General features: G+C 48.6%; 1 protein-coding gene across 6 annotated transcripts in view; it reads right to left on the reverse strand.

The window, feature by feature from the left end:
• Chst15 (carbohydrate sulfotransferase 15) overlaps positions 1 to 19,657 on the reverse strand; it is an 82,767-nt gene that overhangs the window by 35,568 nt on the left and 27,542 nt on the right. For all 6 annotated transcript variants that reach the window (XM_038347126.1, XM_038347134.1, XM_038347144.1 and 3 more), the window contains exons 2-3: positions 1,167 to 2,169; positions 62 to 401 (exon numbers count right to left, since the gene is read on the reverse strand). In XM_038347126.1, coding sequence (XP_038203054.1) covers positions 62 to 401; positions 1,167 to 1,712 — 886 coding nt within the window. In that variant the 5' untranslated portion in view covers positions 1,713 to 2,169. The remainder of the gene's footprint in view (positions 1 to 61; positions 402 to 1,166; positions 2,170 to 19,657) is intronic.

Here is a 19,657-nt window from a genome sequence, read left to right on the forward strand (position 1 = left end):
CCTCACCAGTCACGACATGCATCCATGGCATGACTAAGAGAAAGTGAGATCCAGCACTCACCAAAGCGCTTCCGGGTCCACCAGTGGGGCTCCTTGATGGCTGAGAATCTCACTTCCGGATGCAGCCGGAGGCGATCATAAAGGTCAGTAGTTCCACACTTGGGCTGTCCGATGATATAGAAGTGTGGCAGGCAGCGCAGGCGGAAGTGCTTGCCATGTGCATGCGACAAGTGGCCCCAGAAGACTTTCCGGAGGGCGTCGAAGGTAGAGCGGAACCGCTTGGAATAGAGCACGTAGGAGTTGGTCAGGTAGGGGTCAGTGGTGTTCCTCCCAGAGAATTCCTCGTACCAACAGGGACTCTTGCTGTTCGGAAGGAATTTATTGGGGATTACAGAGAACATCTGCAATCAAAGGAAAAAAGGAGACAGATACAATGAAGGACAGCAATTAGCAAGAACATGTTCCAAACTAGGAGACATAGTGACACACACCTTTAAGGCCAGCACTTGGGAGACAGAGGCAGGTGGATCTTTGTGAGTTCAAGGCCAACCTGGCCTACAGAGTGAGTTCCAGGACAGCTAGGGCTACACAGAGAGACCCTGTCTGGAAAACAAATCTAAAGGATGGGGCCGGGGAAGTGGCTCAGCAGTTAGTGTATACTGCTCTGTCAGATCAGAGTTTAGTTTCCCCCCCTCCCCACACGGGCAGCTCACAACCACCTATAACTCCAGCTCCAGGGCATTCGACTTCCACTCTGGCTTCCAGGGGCACCTGCCCTCACATGCCCACACTCCTACACAGGCACACGCATGCACGTGACAAAAAAAATTAATAATCATTTTTTAAAAATACTAAATGATGGTTAAAGTGACTTTAACCACCATGACCCCATTCCAGGCAAGAAGTACCCAAATGCAATGATGAAAAGAGATGCCCCTTAAATATCTCTGGTGTGGCCATTTGAGACAGCAAATTCCCTCCTTGGCATGCCACAGCATAATCACACAGCACTATCTAATCCCAGAGGCTGTCAAATTATCTTTGTTGTAGACACCTAGGAAATGTCTGTGCCATTCCAGCTATACGCCCCTAAGATGGTGATAGAGAAGGAAGAAGCTACCATTCTTCAAAAGCCAATCATTAATCATGACAGGAAGGCTACTCACATGCAATTCCTGCCTCTTGAGATCTTGTAAGTCTGGGAGCTGCCTGGTCGTAAACTCAATCCTGGCAGCGATGCTGTCAATAATTAGCTTAACGCTGGGATAGTCCTTCACATAGGAGATGTTATTTATAGAAGGCTGGTAGTGATGCTCTTTCATGCCACTGGGGTTCTCACTGTCCATCAAGCTGGGGTTGCTGGGGAAACTCCCATAATGGAAAGGAGACGAAATCAGAAGCTCCTGGTGAGCCCCGGAAAGGAGATAAGAGGCCATCACCAAGGTCATGATTATCAATCCAAAGACCAAGCTACATCGCTTTCCCTTCTTGAAGCGCAAAAACCCACCCCAGTTCTCATTGCCTTCAGTCCTCACTTCGAGAACAGCCAGCAAGTTCATCTGCCTACTGTCCACACGAAACAGAATTTTGTTTTCCCCTTTGCAAGCGGGGCACACTTGATGACTGTGATGGGGGCCTCCTTGGCAGGCAGCTTGCTGCTTGGGTGTGTCCTCAGGAAACAACTGTATGCAGCAATTGATGCAGTGCCTCATGGTAGAGCCCTTGGACAGCCTGCTTAGAGAGCCATGGGCCAGCCCTCAAGGAGTTTGCTGGGAAAGTTTAAGGATTTCCTGTGATGACCAAAGATGGTAAAAAAGGCACGAGCAACAGAAACGAATGCAGAAGAGAGCAGACACCAACGCACTAGAGAACGAGGCACATTCTTTGGTTCAAATACGGAGGTCAATACAAAAAAAAAAATAGCAAATCCCAGTCGTCTGTTCTGCACCAGCCATGCAACACTGAAGCAGCCGCAGGTTTGGAAGCAATTCTGCTTGTGCTTCAGGTTTTTCCCAGGGCACCAAGGAAAGTAGGAGTGGCATCCGTGGAGAGCATGGAGCCACACTGGAGATTAGAAGACATCATGGGATCCTCATTGATAGGTAGACTGGCATTCCTCCAGAATGTTTTCTCGTCGTGGGGAGCAGACTCTTATGAATGGTACGTGACCTAAACATAAAAATATAAGTTGTGTTGCATTGTATGGTAACTATGACAGTACAGGAGTTGCTTCCCAGAGAAGGGCAGATGGTTAGCTGCCTCTTCCGCCTGCCCATTTCAACCATGCTCACTTGGTCGCAAGCAAGTCACAGATCATACGAGGTAAATGGTTTAGGGTCTTTGTGCTTGGATTTAGGGTTCATTCTCTGTCACCAAATGTGACCCCAAACACCACACTTAGCATGGCTGACACACCCTTCAGGACCTCTGCCTTCACACATCCGAGCTATGACATCCCAGTATGTCAAGCTTGAGGAACTACAGTCAGATTCATGCACAGCCGGTTTCTTAGTTAGGCTTCTGCTGCTATAATGAAACACCAAGACCAAAAGCAACTTGGGGTAGAGAAGATTACTTCATCTTATCCTTCTCCATCACAGTCCATCACTGAAAGAAATCCGGGCAGGAACTCAAGGCAGGAACTTGGGGGCAAGAACTGAAGCAGAGGCCGTGGAAAAAGCACTGCTTCCTGGCTTGCTCTGTGTGGCTTGCTCAGCCTCCTTTCTTACACAACCCAGGACCAACAGACCAAGCGTGGCACCACCCGCAGTGAACTGGGCCACATAGGTCATTCATTAAGCAAGAAACTGCCCTAAAAACATGCCCACAGGCCAATCTGATGAAGGAGTTTTCTCAATTGAGGTTTCTCTTCCCACTTAACTGTAGCTTTTGACAAGTTGAGAGAGAGGAGAGAGAGAGAGAGAGAGAGAGAGAGAGAGAGAGAGAGAGAGAGATCGATCCAGGACCATCAGTGATTTCCAATTTGAGGCATGAATCAAAACACCATTTTTACCTCAATGATAAACGTGAGGCGTGTAAGGAGGGGGATGGGAACGGCGAGGAAAAGCGGGGGGGGGGGGGGGGGAGGGGGAGGCAGCCTGTCTCCTCACAGCTTCTCCGTCTCTCCCCCACAGCTTCAGAAGCAAAAGTTAATGAAAATTCAGCAACAATGAAATGATCATCTTCTTCAGTCAAGTGTATAACATAAAAAAAAAAAAAAGAAAACCATCTGACTTCAAGTTATTAAGCAATTAAATCCAATGTACAGGATTCCCCCGAGCCACGTAACACTTCGGACCCTGAAGGCATTTTTCATTTTCATCATCCGGGGAAGATGCGATTCTTAAAAATCCATTAACGTAATGCCATGGCGGTAAAGTGTATTTTTTTCCCCAAAAGACACTTCTTTGGAGATGCCATTAAAGGAGCAACAGATGAACTAATGAAAGAGCCTTACTTGATTTCTAGCCGCCATAAACGACGCCACCCCCAAAACTGGCTGTGAGACCTCTCTGAGTTCTCAGGTCTTCAGCAGTAAAATGAGAATAATAACAGTGTTTCCTTGTGTCTTATTTATTTGTTTTGGTTTCTTGAGACAGGGTTTCTCTGTACCTTTGGAGCCTATCCTGCAACTAGCTCTTATAAACCAGGCTGGTCTCAAACTCACAGAGATCCATCTGCCTCTGCTTCCCGAGTGCTGGTATTAAAGGTGTGCATCACCAACGCCTGGCCTTTGTAACTTTTTTAAGATGCGACATTAATTAATGTGTGTCAAGCATTTGTATAGGCCTGACATGTGCTCGGGGACCCAGGAAATTCACAACATGAATAACAGCATCATCATTGGCCACACTGCCATCTTTAATTGCCAGTGAGTTTTAAAAGCAAGTGATACGCAGTCCCAGATGGGAGATCTGAGCCACATTCTTTCTCCTTAATTACCTAAGGGTGGTGAGCTCACATCCCATTGTACTAGTATACACCTCAAGCAATCCTCTGTCCCCAGAGAAGTGGCATTAACCAAGCCTTCATTACAGACTCTACATATTGGCTAGAGATCTGAACAGCCACCACCCTACAGTAGAAACCTTCATGTCACTTGGATCCAAAGCCCGTGTTTTCTTGAAATATGTTGGCACCAAGTGGTGTTTCTTCCACCCACAGAATGCCCTGCATGCTGCCAGCATTGGTGCTTAAGTATTTAGAGGAGCGGAGAGCTGGACAGATTCTATACAGCTCACCACAGCAGCACTCTGTGGACCTTAATATGAAAATGAGCCTTTGTGAATCCACAGCCAGGAATATAATAAACAAAAGTTGCATTGTGTAGGCCTGGGGGACGGCTCCAAGGATAACTCACTTGCTGTGGGAGCATGACAACCTGAGTTCAGATCCTCAGGATCCACATCAAAGCCAGGCACCTCAACCCGGACTCTGTTTCGTGGGAGATGGGAGACAGAGGCAGGAGAATTGCCAGAAGTTAGGAGGCTAACTAGCCTGGTATATGTGTCCGTGAACAAGAAAGACTGCCTCAAACAACATGGGAGACAAAGAATGATATGTGAGGTCATCTGACCACATACATACCATGGCATGTGCCCCAAATTCACACACACACACACACACACACACAAACACACACACACACACACACACACACACACACACTCTCACCTCATTGGTCAAGGAATTATCACTATAACAAGGAGGTCACATTGAGATGTGCTAGTCTAAGGGACTAGAGTCAGGCAGAGCCTGGGACAGCCAGAGGAACATACTTGAGAAGCGTGGGAGGAGATGCCCTGGACCAAGCTGGGTCCCTCTCCTCCCTTAGGGCAGTTAGCAGAGCATACTTGGAGCCTCTGCTTCCAGCCTTGCTCTGTCACCCCTGACCCATTGCTTGGTACAAACAATTCCTCTAAATAAAGAAACAAAAGGGCAAGATCCCTACTTGGGAACTCCATCCCTGAAGCCAAGAAAACATTTTTTTCACTTGTCAAAGACAGGGCCAAGGCAGGGTTTAAAATGAGGCTCCAAGCAGGGACTCAGTGGGAGGATGTTCACACCCTTCTGTCTTACTGCTAGTTTAAAAGAAAGAAAACCAAACATGGACTTTGAAGCCACAGAACAAGAATGTACATCATTGGGATCCAACAGAATGGGCAGAACATTTCTAACCAAGAGCTAAGCTATCTTATTTCAAGCAAAGTAAATAAAATAAAGCTTAGGAATGGGGAAAGCTGATAAAGTTAATGAGAGTGGATGGGACAGAGGACAGGCTCCAACATGCCCAGTGTTCCTCTACCTAGCAGCCATACCTCCAGCTAGGCTTCCTACTCATTAAAGGACCAGGGAGACTACTCCCCCAAATACCATAACACAGTGTGTTCTCATTTCATTCATTCACTAATTCAGTACACACTTTCTGAAGGCCAACTGTGTGCTGGGTACATCCTAGGGTGGGGACCAGAAGTCAATATAAGATGTAGCATGTAGGTACATGTGCACAGACATGTATAGTTGGTATTTGGCCTCAGTCCCCCCTGCCCCAGCACACAGCTAATGGCGCTAGGAGCCACTAGGAGCTTCAGGATGGGGAGTGGTCCTCAAAAAGCCCAAGCCTCATTTAGAAACTTAAATTTTCAGGTAGGATGAAGTCGAACTGAAGACCGAATTCCTGGTGATAAATGATGTAATAAATCTGCCCGATGTACTAAGACCTCTGCCCAAACTCAAAACCACAGGGACCTGAGGGCTTCGGGACTGATGAGCACACAGAGGCTGGCAAAGACGGGCATCATGAGTATTCTTCCCTGTGCCTGACTGGCTGTGTTCCTGCTGGCCAGTACATACTCCTGATAAACTCCTGCTGGGGCCCTTCCTGGAGAACAAGGCATTCCTCCAGGGACTTACTGAAACCACTCGGGAAACCCTGGGAACATTTGCCGCTGTGTTCAATTCGGACAAGTGTGGGTGTTGGGAACCCCCACTCATGACTGAGATGGAAAGCCGAGCCATCTCTTGAGAATGAGCCCTCAGACTCCAGGCGTTGGGTGCGGACCTTGATGGCAAGACTCCAGGACGGTGTCACAAAATTGAAGAAGTGGTTGGAATTGTAACCCTTCTGGAGGAAGGGGACAGTAAGCATTTCTTCAAGAAAAAGATATGAAACTGTCTTATTTTTACAAGGATTGTTTTTTGTGTTTTTGTTGTTATTGTTTGTTGTGGTTTACCAAAGCCATACAGACACTCTATCGTTTGTGAACTACATCTCAATAAAGTTGAATAAGACCCATCCTGTGACTGGTGCCCCAAGTGCAGGGTGTGAACCTTCATTACCTCTGGACAAGCCATTCCCTGGGTGGACAGGAAAGGTGCAGAGAGGACCTCGACAGAGGTCTCTCTCCACCTGAGCTGGCTTTTACTCCACCTTGGGTAGGGGTGCTGCCAGGGGCATCGAGCCATAAAGGAAGTCACAGTGCACACGATAACCTCAGGCACCAATAAGAGACACAAATTTCCCAAACGGCGAAACCATGAGAAGCCGCTGTTCAGTACCACAATGCAGGGCCTAGATAATTCCTCCCAGCACAGGCTGTCGCCCACTGTAGGATACGCAAGGTGTTCAACAGCTTTCTTAGTCTCCACTGCTAGGTACTGAGATAGGACGAGAAAAAGAAGGTCCAGACACAGGCAAAGGTCCCCTTGGGGGCACAATCTCCCCCAGGGGGAGCCTGTCTTAGAGGTGCCACTGTGTGAAGCCTAAGGAACAGGAAGAAGCCCAATTTCATGGAAATGGAGAAAGCAAGGGAGGGGGGCGCTCTGGGGGGAAATCAAAGCCCCTGAGAACTAGCTGTGGATAGATCCTTGGGAACTTGTGCTGGCTTGTAGAAGGTAGCAACCACATTAGGGGAGCAGTAGGGATTGGATTCTATGTGCCTTGAAGTCTAGAATCAGGGGTGCTATTGGCCCAAGTGCATAAAGAGAGGCACACTACATATTCTTTCCCAAGGCTCTCCATGAGCTGTGTAGCTATTAAATAACACAGCTCAATGGGGGAGGGGGGATCCAATTCACGTGCCTGTACGAGAAGGAGAACAGATTGCTATCACTTCCCTTCGCTGGTGTTTCCCATACACCACAGGTGATCCCAGGGAACAGCCACTCAGAAACTTAACACTCAGGTGTTCTTCCTTCAGAAACAGGTAAGACATTCCACCTGCGCTTCGCCTGGTGCTCGGTGCCAACCGTCTCAGGTTAGACAGGGCTCTCGGTGCTTTCATTCATGTAGGAAACCAGGGTACTCAGGGATACATTACAGCTCTGCCGCCTCCAAGGCAGAGCTCCACGCTGTGCCCCGTGGATACAGACCAAAAGTGTGGGAACCCAGTGCTACCATGAGATCAGATAACTGGTCCCCAAATAGAAAGCATTCAATTACCCAGCCTTTGCTTGGATGCCCCCTATTAACCTATGTACCCCAGGCATCATTAGCAGACCATTTATAACAAAATTGTAATTGAGAGACCCAGAAATACCACTTTAGATTAAGTAATTGAATGCCCCTCAGTGAAAGATCGATAAAGGGCATCCAATTTCACCCTAGGAAAAACTTATTAAATTATTGTAGCTAGAAGCTGATAGAGCAAAAGAAAGATGTATGAAACTTCAAAGGAGACCTGGATGGGCCTCAATAAATAGCTTCATTTAGCCAAAACATTCATGTCTGCCCTCTGGGGGGAGAGGGGGAAAATAGCTAATTACATGATTTTACTTTTATGTTTTAAGGGGAAATTTTTTGAGGGGTCTTAATTAACCTTTTCCTAAAACACAAAGCCTTCTTCCGGTTAGTATGTCTAAATGCTGACATCTCTCTTTGGGCTTTGTATATGAAAATACTCTTTTTTTATCAAGGAATATTAGTCAGTAAGTGAAGGAAGGAATTTTTTTGAGTCAGCCCAAAGATATGAAGAGACTGGCAAGACCAAAAGGAAGGCTGACAGAGTTCTGTACAAACAATAAAGTCTCTCTCTCTCTCTCTCTCTCTCTCTCTCTCTCTCTCTCTCTCTCTCTCTCTCCCTCTCTTCTTCCCTCCCTTTGTGTGTGTGTGTGTGTGTTGGCAACAGATGTCATCATCAATTGCTCTCCTCATTATTTCTTGAGATAGCGTCTCTCCCTCACCCTGGAGCCCACCAATTTAGTTAGACTAGTTGGCATACAAGGCCCAGGTATCCTCCACATGCATGCTATGCGTGTAAGCACAGGCCCTTATTTTGTACAGCAAGTGCTTGACCAATTAAGCCATCTCTCAGGCTCCAGTGTCAATCTTACACCTGAAGTTTTACAGTCAATTAACAGAACGGATTCGCTCCTCGCCTTGACATCCAGCATCCTTTAGCATTGTAGAAAACACATTGTGATCTGGTGAATAAGGATTCCAAGCTCTTGTCTACCAAGGGACATCAGACAAGTGACTTACCTGGGCCTCTGCATTTTCAAATGGCAGACGGTCAGGCATAGACCACCCACAGATTTGGAGTTAAGAGCCTGAATGTTGGGGCCAAATTGCTTGGGTTTGACCTTGACAGGACATTAAACCTCTCTCCTCCCTGTTTTCTTGAATAAGAAGTGAGGCCAATCAAGGGACCTATAGACTACCACTGCCGTGAGCATCAAGTGAACTAACGTTTGCAACATACTTATGAGGGTGACCCATCATAAACAACAGACGTTAGTGAATATCGCATACACATAATGCTGGCCCACAGTAGCATTGATTCTAATTATTATTCATAAATATTACTTAGGACAGATTGTATTACTTGGCCCTATTCATTATTCCTCCCTGTAGTCACACTCATGCCACGTGACTGACTTTGCACTTTACAGTAAAGGAGCAGACTATTTCCTTACCCTTCAACTTGAGCCAGGTGGCCTACTTTAGTCAACAGAATGAGGTAGAAGAGACCACATGCCAGTCTTAAGCCCTGCTGAAAAGGCACAGGGTGTGCCTATTCAACCCACTGGCATCTTTGCTGTCGTCACAAGAAGAACATGGTTGAGTCAATAGAAGGATGGCAAACACATGAAACAGAGCCCAGGACAACACAGAAGAGTTGGAACCCAACTGACCCAGCCACCCATCCAGAAACCATGTTCTAAGTTTCTCATTACGTAGTAAAAGCTAACCAACATGGTGCTACAGGTTATGAGCCGTCAGGGCTACGAAGATCAGCAGCAACAACTGTGTGTTATGAGCTGCACAGAGCCGGCGTCTGATTAAAGCTTAGGAGAACACAATACAGCCAAAGCAGCCCACCAGGGATGCAGCTAATCATGGAGTCGACCCTTGCTCTGAAAGCCTTTTTCCCCCCAGCACCAGAAGGAGGTAATGCCACAACAATGCTGAAAACCAGAAGGAAGCTCTTCCCATGTTAGGCCACAACTGCCCCCACACACCTAACTAGCTTCCGGCAAATCTGTGTATTTTGTTTCAGTTACCTGGACAACTGACCCCACTCCCCAACAGGATGTACAGCCCTTCCATCGAGCCTCTTTGAGGTTATTGCCATTTATCACTGTGTCCTCTCCCCCTAGCAAGCCCTTGCCGTAATCTGACCCTGATAGGTTCCTTGCCAAATTTCATCTTTCCTGGTGCCTGGAGTCTCTTATCAGTGCTTCGTCTGCAAGTATTCCCTGACCACGGTCATCAGGCTCTTCCTGCCTGGCCCCAAGTGTGTATCACACTTAGCACGGGAGTTTTTGCTTAATCTACAGCTGGCACACAGCAAACTTCCGTAAGTAAAAATACCGTCTTTGCATCACTGGATAAAGCCTCAAGCCCTCACTCCAGGGCTACCTGCTTTCTGCTTTCAACACCCTTATAATTCTATGCCTACATGTCCAACTTCACCATCCGCATCCAATGTGCGGTCACAAATTCCAAGAAGAGGCAGATGGCAGAGCCCAATTTCCACAATCGTGCCTGCCCCTAAATGTTTGGAGAAAACTAGGAAGAGTGCTGTAACAGAGAGAAGCCCACAGGGGACACCTAGAACTTCTCCTGAAGGGTCATTTGCAATGGGAAATCTCTACTATATCCTGAAGACAAGAGTGGGCATACTCAGAGTGTAGATAAACCCATGCACTCCAGAGTTATCGGCCAGGCAGTACAAGCCTATAGGCACCTGCTCATCCAGCCTTGTCTTCTGTCAAGGGAACAGGTGCAGCATGGTTTTTTGCTTCCCAAGAACACGTAGCTCATAAGAGACAGACACAGTAAGAGAGTCGAGGGACTGGCACCCCACCTTCACTGTATGAACCTCCACAGAGGGCCACCCTGATTTCAGGCTATTATCTAGCTTAGCCTCAAGTGGTCAGCAGCTCAGCCAGGCCCATCGCTCCTCTCTTTCCTGGTCCCTTCAAGAGTCTGCCTAAAGATCAGCTTCTCTGTCTCACAGGGGCTCTGCATAGAGAGGGGAGGAAGGCACTACCCAAAGAGAAGGAGATGAAGTAGGACATTGTCAAACTTTCTCTGGATGCCTTGTTGGCTCAGAGTCTGGTGCCACGTGTCACATGTCCTGCACAGAGAAGCCTGGAGCCACAGGAAGTCAAGAAGCCTGGACCAGGTGCTGGCTGAAGGAGGAGGAAGAGGCAGGGCTGGGTGCACCGGCACATCTGAGACCACAGAAACACAAAAATGACCTTGCAAAGCAGACAGGTCCAGGAACCCACCTATACAAGTCCCTTCTCACTCCTGCAGGTAACAGGCCAGGATCCGTGAGACGGGCCATGATGTAGGAATGCTCTCGAGGCTGAGTACCCAGTAGGACTTCCTTGTGTGTTTCGAAGGAGGGCTGTGTTTCGAAACTTGAAAGTCTAAAGTAAGTACCCTCCCAGAATGGCAGGGAGCTGCTGGGTAGCGAGGGTTCTGAGCAAAACTCCCTCCATCTCTCAAACCGGACTCAAATACTGGGAGTCATCATTATGAACTGTGGCCTCTCTCTGGCCCTTATCTTTCCCATATGAGAGCCATGGACTGGGGACTTCCCCTTTGAGCTTTAACACTTTCAGAAATTAATTTCTCTTTAACAAATACCTGCCATCATCACTTCTGCCTTTTGCGACTGCTCAGTCACTAGTTTACAGTAAATGTTAAAAGCCAGCACAGCTCTCGCTTTATCAATTTCCACAGAACCATTCTTAAAGCTTCACCACGCGTTTTCTCCCAAGAGCAGACCACCCTTCCCACCCCAGTCCCGTTTGTTCATCACGAGGTATCAACTACTTGCACCATGCTCAAAGCCTGAATTTGCTGGGGCTATGAATGTGGGGGCCACACAGTCCAGAGCTCAGGAGTATCCAGCTAACACTAGAGCAGACTCCAGGGACTCCAGAAACATGATCACCTGCCTGCTAGAACGGTTCAGCCCCATTATGGGAATAGCCCTACCCCCCACCTCGTGCCTGGCAAACTGCAAAAGACACACCTTGGCTTAGGGGCTGGAGACACACTAACAACAGTGACAATGCCTAGAGCCACAGTCCCTGACAGCAGGGACAGGTGGGTGGGTGGGTCCGTCCATCTGTTCCAGCTCCGACCAAGCCAAAGGCAGCCAGATGCCCCGTCTCGTCAATAGTCGTGACATATCAGGTTTGCTTCACAAAGGCGTAGTGGGCAAGGGGCTTCCAATATGCTCACACGGCAGGTGCCACCGGGTGATCTCCACATGCAGAAAGAACTCTAAAGGTCTGTGTGACATTACAGGCAATTTTCTGTTTCTGAGCCCAGCGTGTCTGGAGGTCGACAATTTTCGAGCACTCATTCTATTATTTCGAGTGGTAATTCAAATCATCGGGGCACTAGATCTTCCACTCAAGTCGGGCTAGTAAACTGTCTGCGGCATTCCACTCAGACGCAACCTAAAGAACCCGAGCTTCGTGCTTTGCTTTGGAGCCTGCCCACCAAAATAGCTCTGGGGAACATAGGGACTGTGTGGCCTTTGGACACAACTCCCAGGGGAGCATGTAGACTCAGTGTTCCCAAGGAGCCCAGAAACAGTGAAAGAAAGAAACAAATACTGGTACAGGGTCAGTCATGTGTGGAAGGGCACATATAACCATTCTTTTTTTTGGCGGGAGAGGGGGTGGTTGAGACAGGTTTTCTCTGTAGCTTTGGAGCCTGGCCTGGAACTAGCTCTTGTAGACCAGGCTGACCTCGAACTCACAGAGATCCACCTGCCTCTGCCTCCCGAGTGCTGGGGTTAAAGGCGTGTGCCTCCACCACCCGGCTCCAACCATTCTTAACTCTCCAAGGCCAGCACGCAGATCCTCAAAGTCCGCGTGGAAAACTGAGGCACAGCAGGGTTAAACACATACCCAGAGCCACACAGTTAGCCAGTGGCTATGTTCCCTAGAGCTATTTTGGTGAGCAGGCCCTGTAGCAATGCGTGAAGCTTGGTTACCCTAGGTTGTCCCCTGAATGGAGTAACAGACTGTGATTAGAAAACCACAGGTCTCTTTGACTGGAAAGTCTGAGACCTTTGACCTTTACCACTCGATGACGCTGCCACCAACAGAGGCTGGCAGGGTGGCATGTCAGCCAACACCTGATTGGCCAGTCTGGATTTGAGACCACTAAGGCAAGGCAGCCAGGCTAGACTGTGAGCTGCACAGAAGCACAGGGCTAGCGATGCTCACCTCTGAAGAGCACGGGCCTCCCACTGGATGGGTACTCAGTAAATACTCCCACCTTAGTCACAGGAGAAAACTCCAGGATGCTCCACTGAGTTCCTAGAAATGCTCCAGAACAGGGCTTCTGCAGCTTGGTGACAAGAGCAACCCCAGTGGACACCGACCTGTGTCAATATACCAACCTCGGGTTGATGTGGATGTTTAGGTTTCGGTGTTCTGATACTATTAGAGGCAAGAGGTGAAACCGCTATCCCCACTGTCCAGGTGGCTCGACTATGACTTTCATGCCATATACTTCCTGCTTGGTGTGACTTGCAGAGATAGGAGAGAACATGGGCCTGAAGACGAGGCGGCTAAGGACCCAAGAATCTGCACCTGGGCACCAACCACAACATTGCAGTAGTCATGTGACTGCAGACAAACTCCCTCATCACGGGGACCGGCATCCTCTTCTAAAAAACAAAATGGAAGGCGTCACGTTGCCGAACAGGCCCAATATTCTCAAGAATTCAGGTGTTTGAGAGCCAGTTATTATTCTTCTTGGCTCGCTGTGAGGTTCCCAGCACGTGCAGCCCCAAACTGTAACTACTGGGGAGAGTGACACACTTGCAGACAAGGGTGATTTGGGCTCTCGTGTGGCTGGAGTACAAAGTAGTTAAGCAGTGGCTTGTAGTCACCCTCCAACCATTTCCCCCAACACAATGGGGGGAATGAATGTGCCCAGGGAGGGAGAGGGAGAGAAGGAGGGGGAGAGACAGAGAGAGAGAGAGAGAGAGAGAGAGAGAGAGAGAGAGAGAGAGAGAGAGAGAGAGAGAGAGAGCCCACAAAGGAAATAGATGACTCTGTCCACCTTTCCATCCCTAGATCCTCCTTGTCCACTCTGCCAGACTCTGGGAAGAGGAGAGAAGACCCTGAGTAGCAGGAAGGACTAGCCCAGATGTCCTTCACAGGTCTCTCATAGAACAGAACTCACACACTGAGCACAGAATGCGAATAATGATCTCGCAAATGTACAGCCGAGCTCTGAAATGAATAAATTAGAGGCGGCACAATTGAAAGGGGAGCAGCTGTGAGCTCCCCACCAGATGGCCTCCCTGATCTGAATACTTTTAAATATTGTTTTATTTTCAACAATAAGCAAAAGAAGAGTCTGGTTAACCCTTGAGTGGGGAGAACCTCCTGAAATACTTCAGTGGGACCCCTTTCTTCTTGACAGAAAGAGCATGCAACCCATCTGACAGTGTCTTCCAGATGGTTTTCCAAGGTGAAGCTGGACGTAGCATGCATGACCAATCCCCAGCAGACCAGCCCTTACCAGGTGTGGACAGAGGCAAGCAAGTGTGGCCACTGGAGACCTCTAAAATACGAGGGGCTGCACGCACCTGAGGGTACGAGGCACCTGCATCACAAGTGCAAGAGTCCATGTTTAGAATATTTAAATTTTATCATCATTTTAAAACTAAGTGGTAGCCAAGTACATGGTAAAATGAGAGGTCATGCTACTGTTGGAGTTCACTGTTGGAGTACCGTGGAGGGCCGCCTGGTAGGTGCTGTCTAGTCCTATGCCAAGGACCCACCGAAATCCTCATCTACTGACCACTCACAACGGTCCAGGTAGAGTGTGGCCACTCTGTAGTACCGAAGGAAGGGAATCAGAGGCCTTGGGCAGAGCCTACTCTAAAAATGTCACGGCAGGAGGCAGATCTAGACACAGCAGAAGCCCCAGCTGGCCCTCTCTCCGTTGAGCATGGAGATGCATATATCCCCTATCAATCGGTTTCCAGGAGTGACTGAGGGTGGAGCTTGGGGCACTTGGCCTCACACTTGCACAGCTCCATCTGGCTTTGATGTTCACTTAGATCAAGTTTTCCTCTTGCAGCTACCATAGCAGTAAAGAAATAATGAACATTAAGCAACAGAGCAGGGACAAAGAGAAACAGGCTGGAACACGCCCTTGGCTTCAACTTCCCCCCTTGCACTTAAATACATGTACTCCTTGCTGTCCTCATCCGACAGGTAAACAAGGGATGGAGATGAGGCCTGAGGCTAAGGATGATCAAGGTAAAGGGTTGGGTGCAAAGAACAGCAGAAGAGGAGTTACCACCCAGATTTACTTTAACCCCTCATTTCTCAAGTATCTTTGAATTATTAACATTCCCCCACTAGCCACAGCATGAGGCTCAACCAGTGTCCTTCCTGTTGTTATTGCCATTGCCACCACCACCACCACCACCATCATCATCATCATCATCATCAGTTGAATTCCCATTTGAATGAGAATGATGCACTTGAGGACCATCCCAGGAAGGACGCTGTCTCTTGCCTTCTCTGTCACAATGATGGGACACCCAACAGCAGACCACAGAACTCCCCAGAGTGGGTGTAGATCTTTATGAATACGCACACAAGTCAAAAGCAGAAGCCCAATATGGCTCTGGAAGACGTTGTTTTGTGAGTTACTCATTCATGTGAACAGAGATGTCCTTGGATGTGGCTCCATGTGACTGCATGGGCCATGAGACGGACAGGTAGGTACACTCTGGTGTAAAGAGAAATGTGGAGGTAAGTCTTAACAAAAAAAAAAAATGAGGCTCCAAAACCGAGAAGTACTAACACAGCCCACTTCTGGACAGCATCCATCTCTTCCTGGCTGTGTGTCCCCAGGCCAAATGCTTTACAATTCTGGGCTTGTTTGCTTCCCTCCAGCATAGAGAAAATTGCAGCAGGAAATGCTGGAGGATTAATGGGATCATCCAAGCAAAATGCTTCCTTGATGCCACCAGAGTTTGAAAATCCCTGCCGTGACCACCTCCCCCATCCTCTCATGGCTTTCTCCTTTCCCTAGGTCTGCAAAGATTTCAGCCAGCAATAGGATTGGTCTGATGACAGAAGCCCCAGCCATCCCTGAATGATGCCAGAATTCTTAAGGCAGAAGACTAGCATGGTGCGAACAAGCCCATACAGAGAGCCCCCTCACCCTCAAGTGCATCAAAGTCAACACAGGAACCCCAGAACACTGGGCCCACCAGACCCAATTTCTGGAACCTCGACTCAAACCTGGAATCTACATTTCCAATGTCTGTAAAGTAGGTCAACCAAGGATTTATTTATAGACCCAAGACACTAAACACAGATATGCTGTCTATAGCAGAAGGGGAACCTCACTCCATGGTTATTAGTCAAGCAATTTAAAAGTTCCTGGTCGACCATGAATTTTGCTTTTTGTTTGTTTTTTTTTTTTGTTTTGTTTTCATTAACTTCTCCCCAAGTCTCCATAGCTGAAGCTGAGGAGGTGAACGCCGATGTTCTGACAAGGGTATGCTCTCCAAGAATCCTGGTGTCTGCCAGGTGCTGCTACAACACACTGGAACCGTGGCTGTCTGTGGCTGTCTGCAACCAGCCTGTCAAGGACATCACTAGCTGGGAGGACACTGCCGCTCACAGCTATGTGAGGCCAGGTGAGAACACGGGGAGACTGTAACAAAGCAGATGAAGCCAGCTGGCTGGCCCCAAGAGCTGCTGTGCCCTCAGCTCTATGTAAACAAGTTAATAAAAAAAAGGGGGGGGAGAAAGCACTTATTCAAAAAATAATCAGTGCATCTTGGCTCAAGCACAGACTCCCACAAAGCAAATGATGTATGATATGAGAAATCTGTAACCTCAGAATTAACTACAGAAGAGTGCAAAGTCACACACAGAGACCTGGGTATGTACACCCCCCACCCCTGTCCTGTGAAGTAGGGTTTATTCTCAGAGGTCAGACTTCCTCCTGGACTTGGAAAGCAAGAGTCAAAAGGGAAAGAACCTTGCAACTAACTTCCTACCAAGTGGCTGCTGGTCTCTGTCTGAAAAACAAACATCTGACCCAACAGTTCCCAGTCCTTGGTCAATTCAGTGGTAGTAGCGATGTCTGTCAAGGGCCTGCATGATACACTTGCAAAAGCACAGCAGGCTGAGAAGCTGACATGAGACTGGACTTGGAGTCCGGGGTGCTTGAGATGAGCAGAGCAGGCGTGTTTGGGCTGTGTGGTACTTACAGGGCAGTGGACACCCAAGGTGAGGCAGCAACCACACCAACCATGTGGCCCTGGAGAAATAGCTGCCCCCAGTCCTTCCTCCATCATCAGGGTGGTGCCCAGAGTCACTGGCTGCTCTGTTACTGCATCATGGGAAGAATTAAAGGAGAAACCAAAGTCCACCTATCCACAGCCATCTTTTGTCCTGTCTGCCTCTATGTACCAGTCTGTGCCTTCCTCAGCCTCCGGCCAGTACCTCTTTCCAAATACCACTGCTCCCACTGGCCCATCACTGCAGTCCATGCTGCAAGCCTGAACCAAAGCTTCTCCCTGACTCCCTTGCCCCTCAAGCCCCTTCTGCTGGGTATCCCTGCGGGTGTCTAATAGCACCTGCCTTAATCACTAGGTGGTGAGCTCGGCGCAGAGGGGAGAGCCTCTGTTCACTTGTAACGTGTCCCAAAGAAAGGACACCAGAAAAGGACACGGGAAACATCAGCATGCATCAAAACCCCATGCAGCCACAAGTAAACATTTCTGATAAATGCTCCAATTTTTATATCTAAAATAGAACTTTAAATTCTGCCTCTCTGGGATTAGTGTCTGTCACTGAAAATGCATTTTTTGGTATCTTGCTGGTGGATGTTGTCACTAATATGGGGATGTGTGGGAGGCTGGCCCTGGCCTGAGAGCTTCTGATGCCCACACCCCATTCTGCAGGGGACTGTGAACAAGGGGAGGGTAAAGGCCCCAGGACCTGGCACTCCTGCCAACCCCAGTGCGCCTCTCTGCCCTTCTAAATTAGCTTTCACGCTTCAGAAAACAACAGACTGATATGTCTTGGTAAATTATGATTCTGATCTCTGTGCAGAAGTTCTGTTTTCTCCATTTTCTTTTATTTTGCCCCATTTTCAGCTCTAACACCCCTGTCAGGCAAATTTTTCTGAATGTATTCAGACCACACCATTTTTTTTTTAGCCACACGCTATAAAATCCCAGGTGCTGAGCTCAGGACAAAAGAAGTGTGCGGGGTGGGGGGGGTCCCCTCCTCCTTGTGGACATTTCATTCCTTTCCCATAAAGGGAATTTGGAAGTGTTTCAAAAACATCCAGTATTCAGAGACTAAAACCCCTAATTACCCTGCTTCTCCTGTCTCTCTCCTGGGCTGTGGCTCCCTCAGCTGCTTTTCTCAATTCTACTCTTCCGAAAAGACAGGTTACATAATGGACCTGCTGGGGCCGATGGGGGCAAGTCCTGGAGTTCAGTAGATAACCTACTAGAGAGGGCTGAGGTGAGGACTCTCCTCAAGCATTTGGGGAGTTGGAGGTGTCCCTACTAGAGAGGGCTGAGGTCAGGACTCCCCTCCAGCGTTGTGGGAGTTGGAGGTGTCCCTACTAGAGAGGGCTGAGGTCAGAACTCCCCTCCAGCGTTGTGGGAGTTGGAGGTGTCCCTACTAGAGAGGGCTGATGTCAGAACTCCCCTCCAGCATGGGGAGAGTTGGAGGTGTCCCTACTAGAGAGGGCTGATGTCAGAACTCCCCTCCAGCATGGGGAGAGTTGGAGGTGTCCCTACTAGAGAGGGCTGAGGTCAGAACTCCCCTCCAGCATGGGGAGAGTTGGAGGTGTCCTTACTAGAGAGTGCTGAGGTCAAGCATGGGACGAGTTGGAGGTGCAGATGAGAGAAATGGGGGACATGGAGTAGCCCAGCAGGGCTGGGACTAGCATCCATGGCTGCTTCTGTCTTGCCTCAGGACATGATTTCTCCTGTCTCCTCACCATCCCGACTCCCCCTTTTATGAAACTGTCATAGAGCAATCCTAGTGACCTTCTCAATGTTCTCAAACCAGGATTGTTTCCACTCTCCCATACTCCCATCAATACAATCAGCAGATGACCTCACCAGACAGAGTTTGATTGACAGTTTTCCTGGGATTTTCACATCCAAACACTTGCTGCAGAGGATCGTGAATGGAACTCAAATATTGCTCCCCACACAGGCCCACAGCATTCATTTCACAATTTATAAAAGATCCGGACACACTCCCTTTCATGAAGGGGAACCCCAACTTAGGCCAAGCATCCCCATACTGGAGGGGTAGGTCTGGGCTAAGAGCCTGTTCTCTCCATGTACCCCACACTGCTCCCTCATCAACCAAATCCCAACCCTACCACGTCTTTCTAAGACAACAGGCTTTTGGTGTCCCCAGGACTGTGTAGTGCCTGCCACAGGCTCAGCCTCCTTTTTTGTCCCATGCATTAGCCTGTCTCTAGCATAATCCCCTTAGGTTCTGACCCACCCCAAAGGGGCTTTGCACCTGAAGGAGGAGAGGGCTACCTGTAGATCCCAAAGTAACTGGCTGGCCTTCTCAGAACATCAGTGAGCACAGCCTCCAGTCCCAGGTAACCAGGCACTCCCAGATGCCACACTCCACAAACACACGTCAAAGAACACGCCTGAGGTATCAGGACTGTTATACGCAGCATATTTCAAGGCTCCTTAGAACCATCTCTGGAGATCACGAAAGTAGAGGAATCGTTTTCAGACATAGCATAAGGCGCTTGCCTGTTTCTCTCTATGGATGGTTCCTGGCCTATCATTTTTGTTCACATCATTTATTGAAATCACAGGCAGATTTCAGACTTCTTCAGCCCAATTTTCTCAGTTATCAGCATCACCAAGGAAGGAAGCAGAGAAGGGCAGGCCTCTGTCCCGGGTCCTAAGATTGTGCAATCCAAGTGGTCGCCAAGGCCACTGGGCAGGGGTAACTACAGGACAATCTTGAGTAATGCTAACAGCTCCCAGGTGAGCAGCAAGATGACAGCCTGCTAAAGGCCAAGGCTTTGATTGTGTGTGTGTGTGTGTGTGTGTGTGTGTGTGTGTGTGTGAGAGAGAGAGAGAGAGAGAGAGAGAGAGAGAGAGAGAGAGAGAGAGAGAGAGAGAGAGAGAGAGAG

Source organism: Arvicola amphibius, chromosome 1 (assembly GCF_903992535.2).
Source record: "Arvicola amphibius chromosome 1, mArvAmp1.2, whole genome shotgun sequence".
Taxonomy (NCBI): domain Eukaryota; kingdom Metazoa; phylum Chordata; class Mammalia; order Rodentia; family Cricetidae; genus Arvicola; species Arvicola amphibius.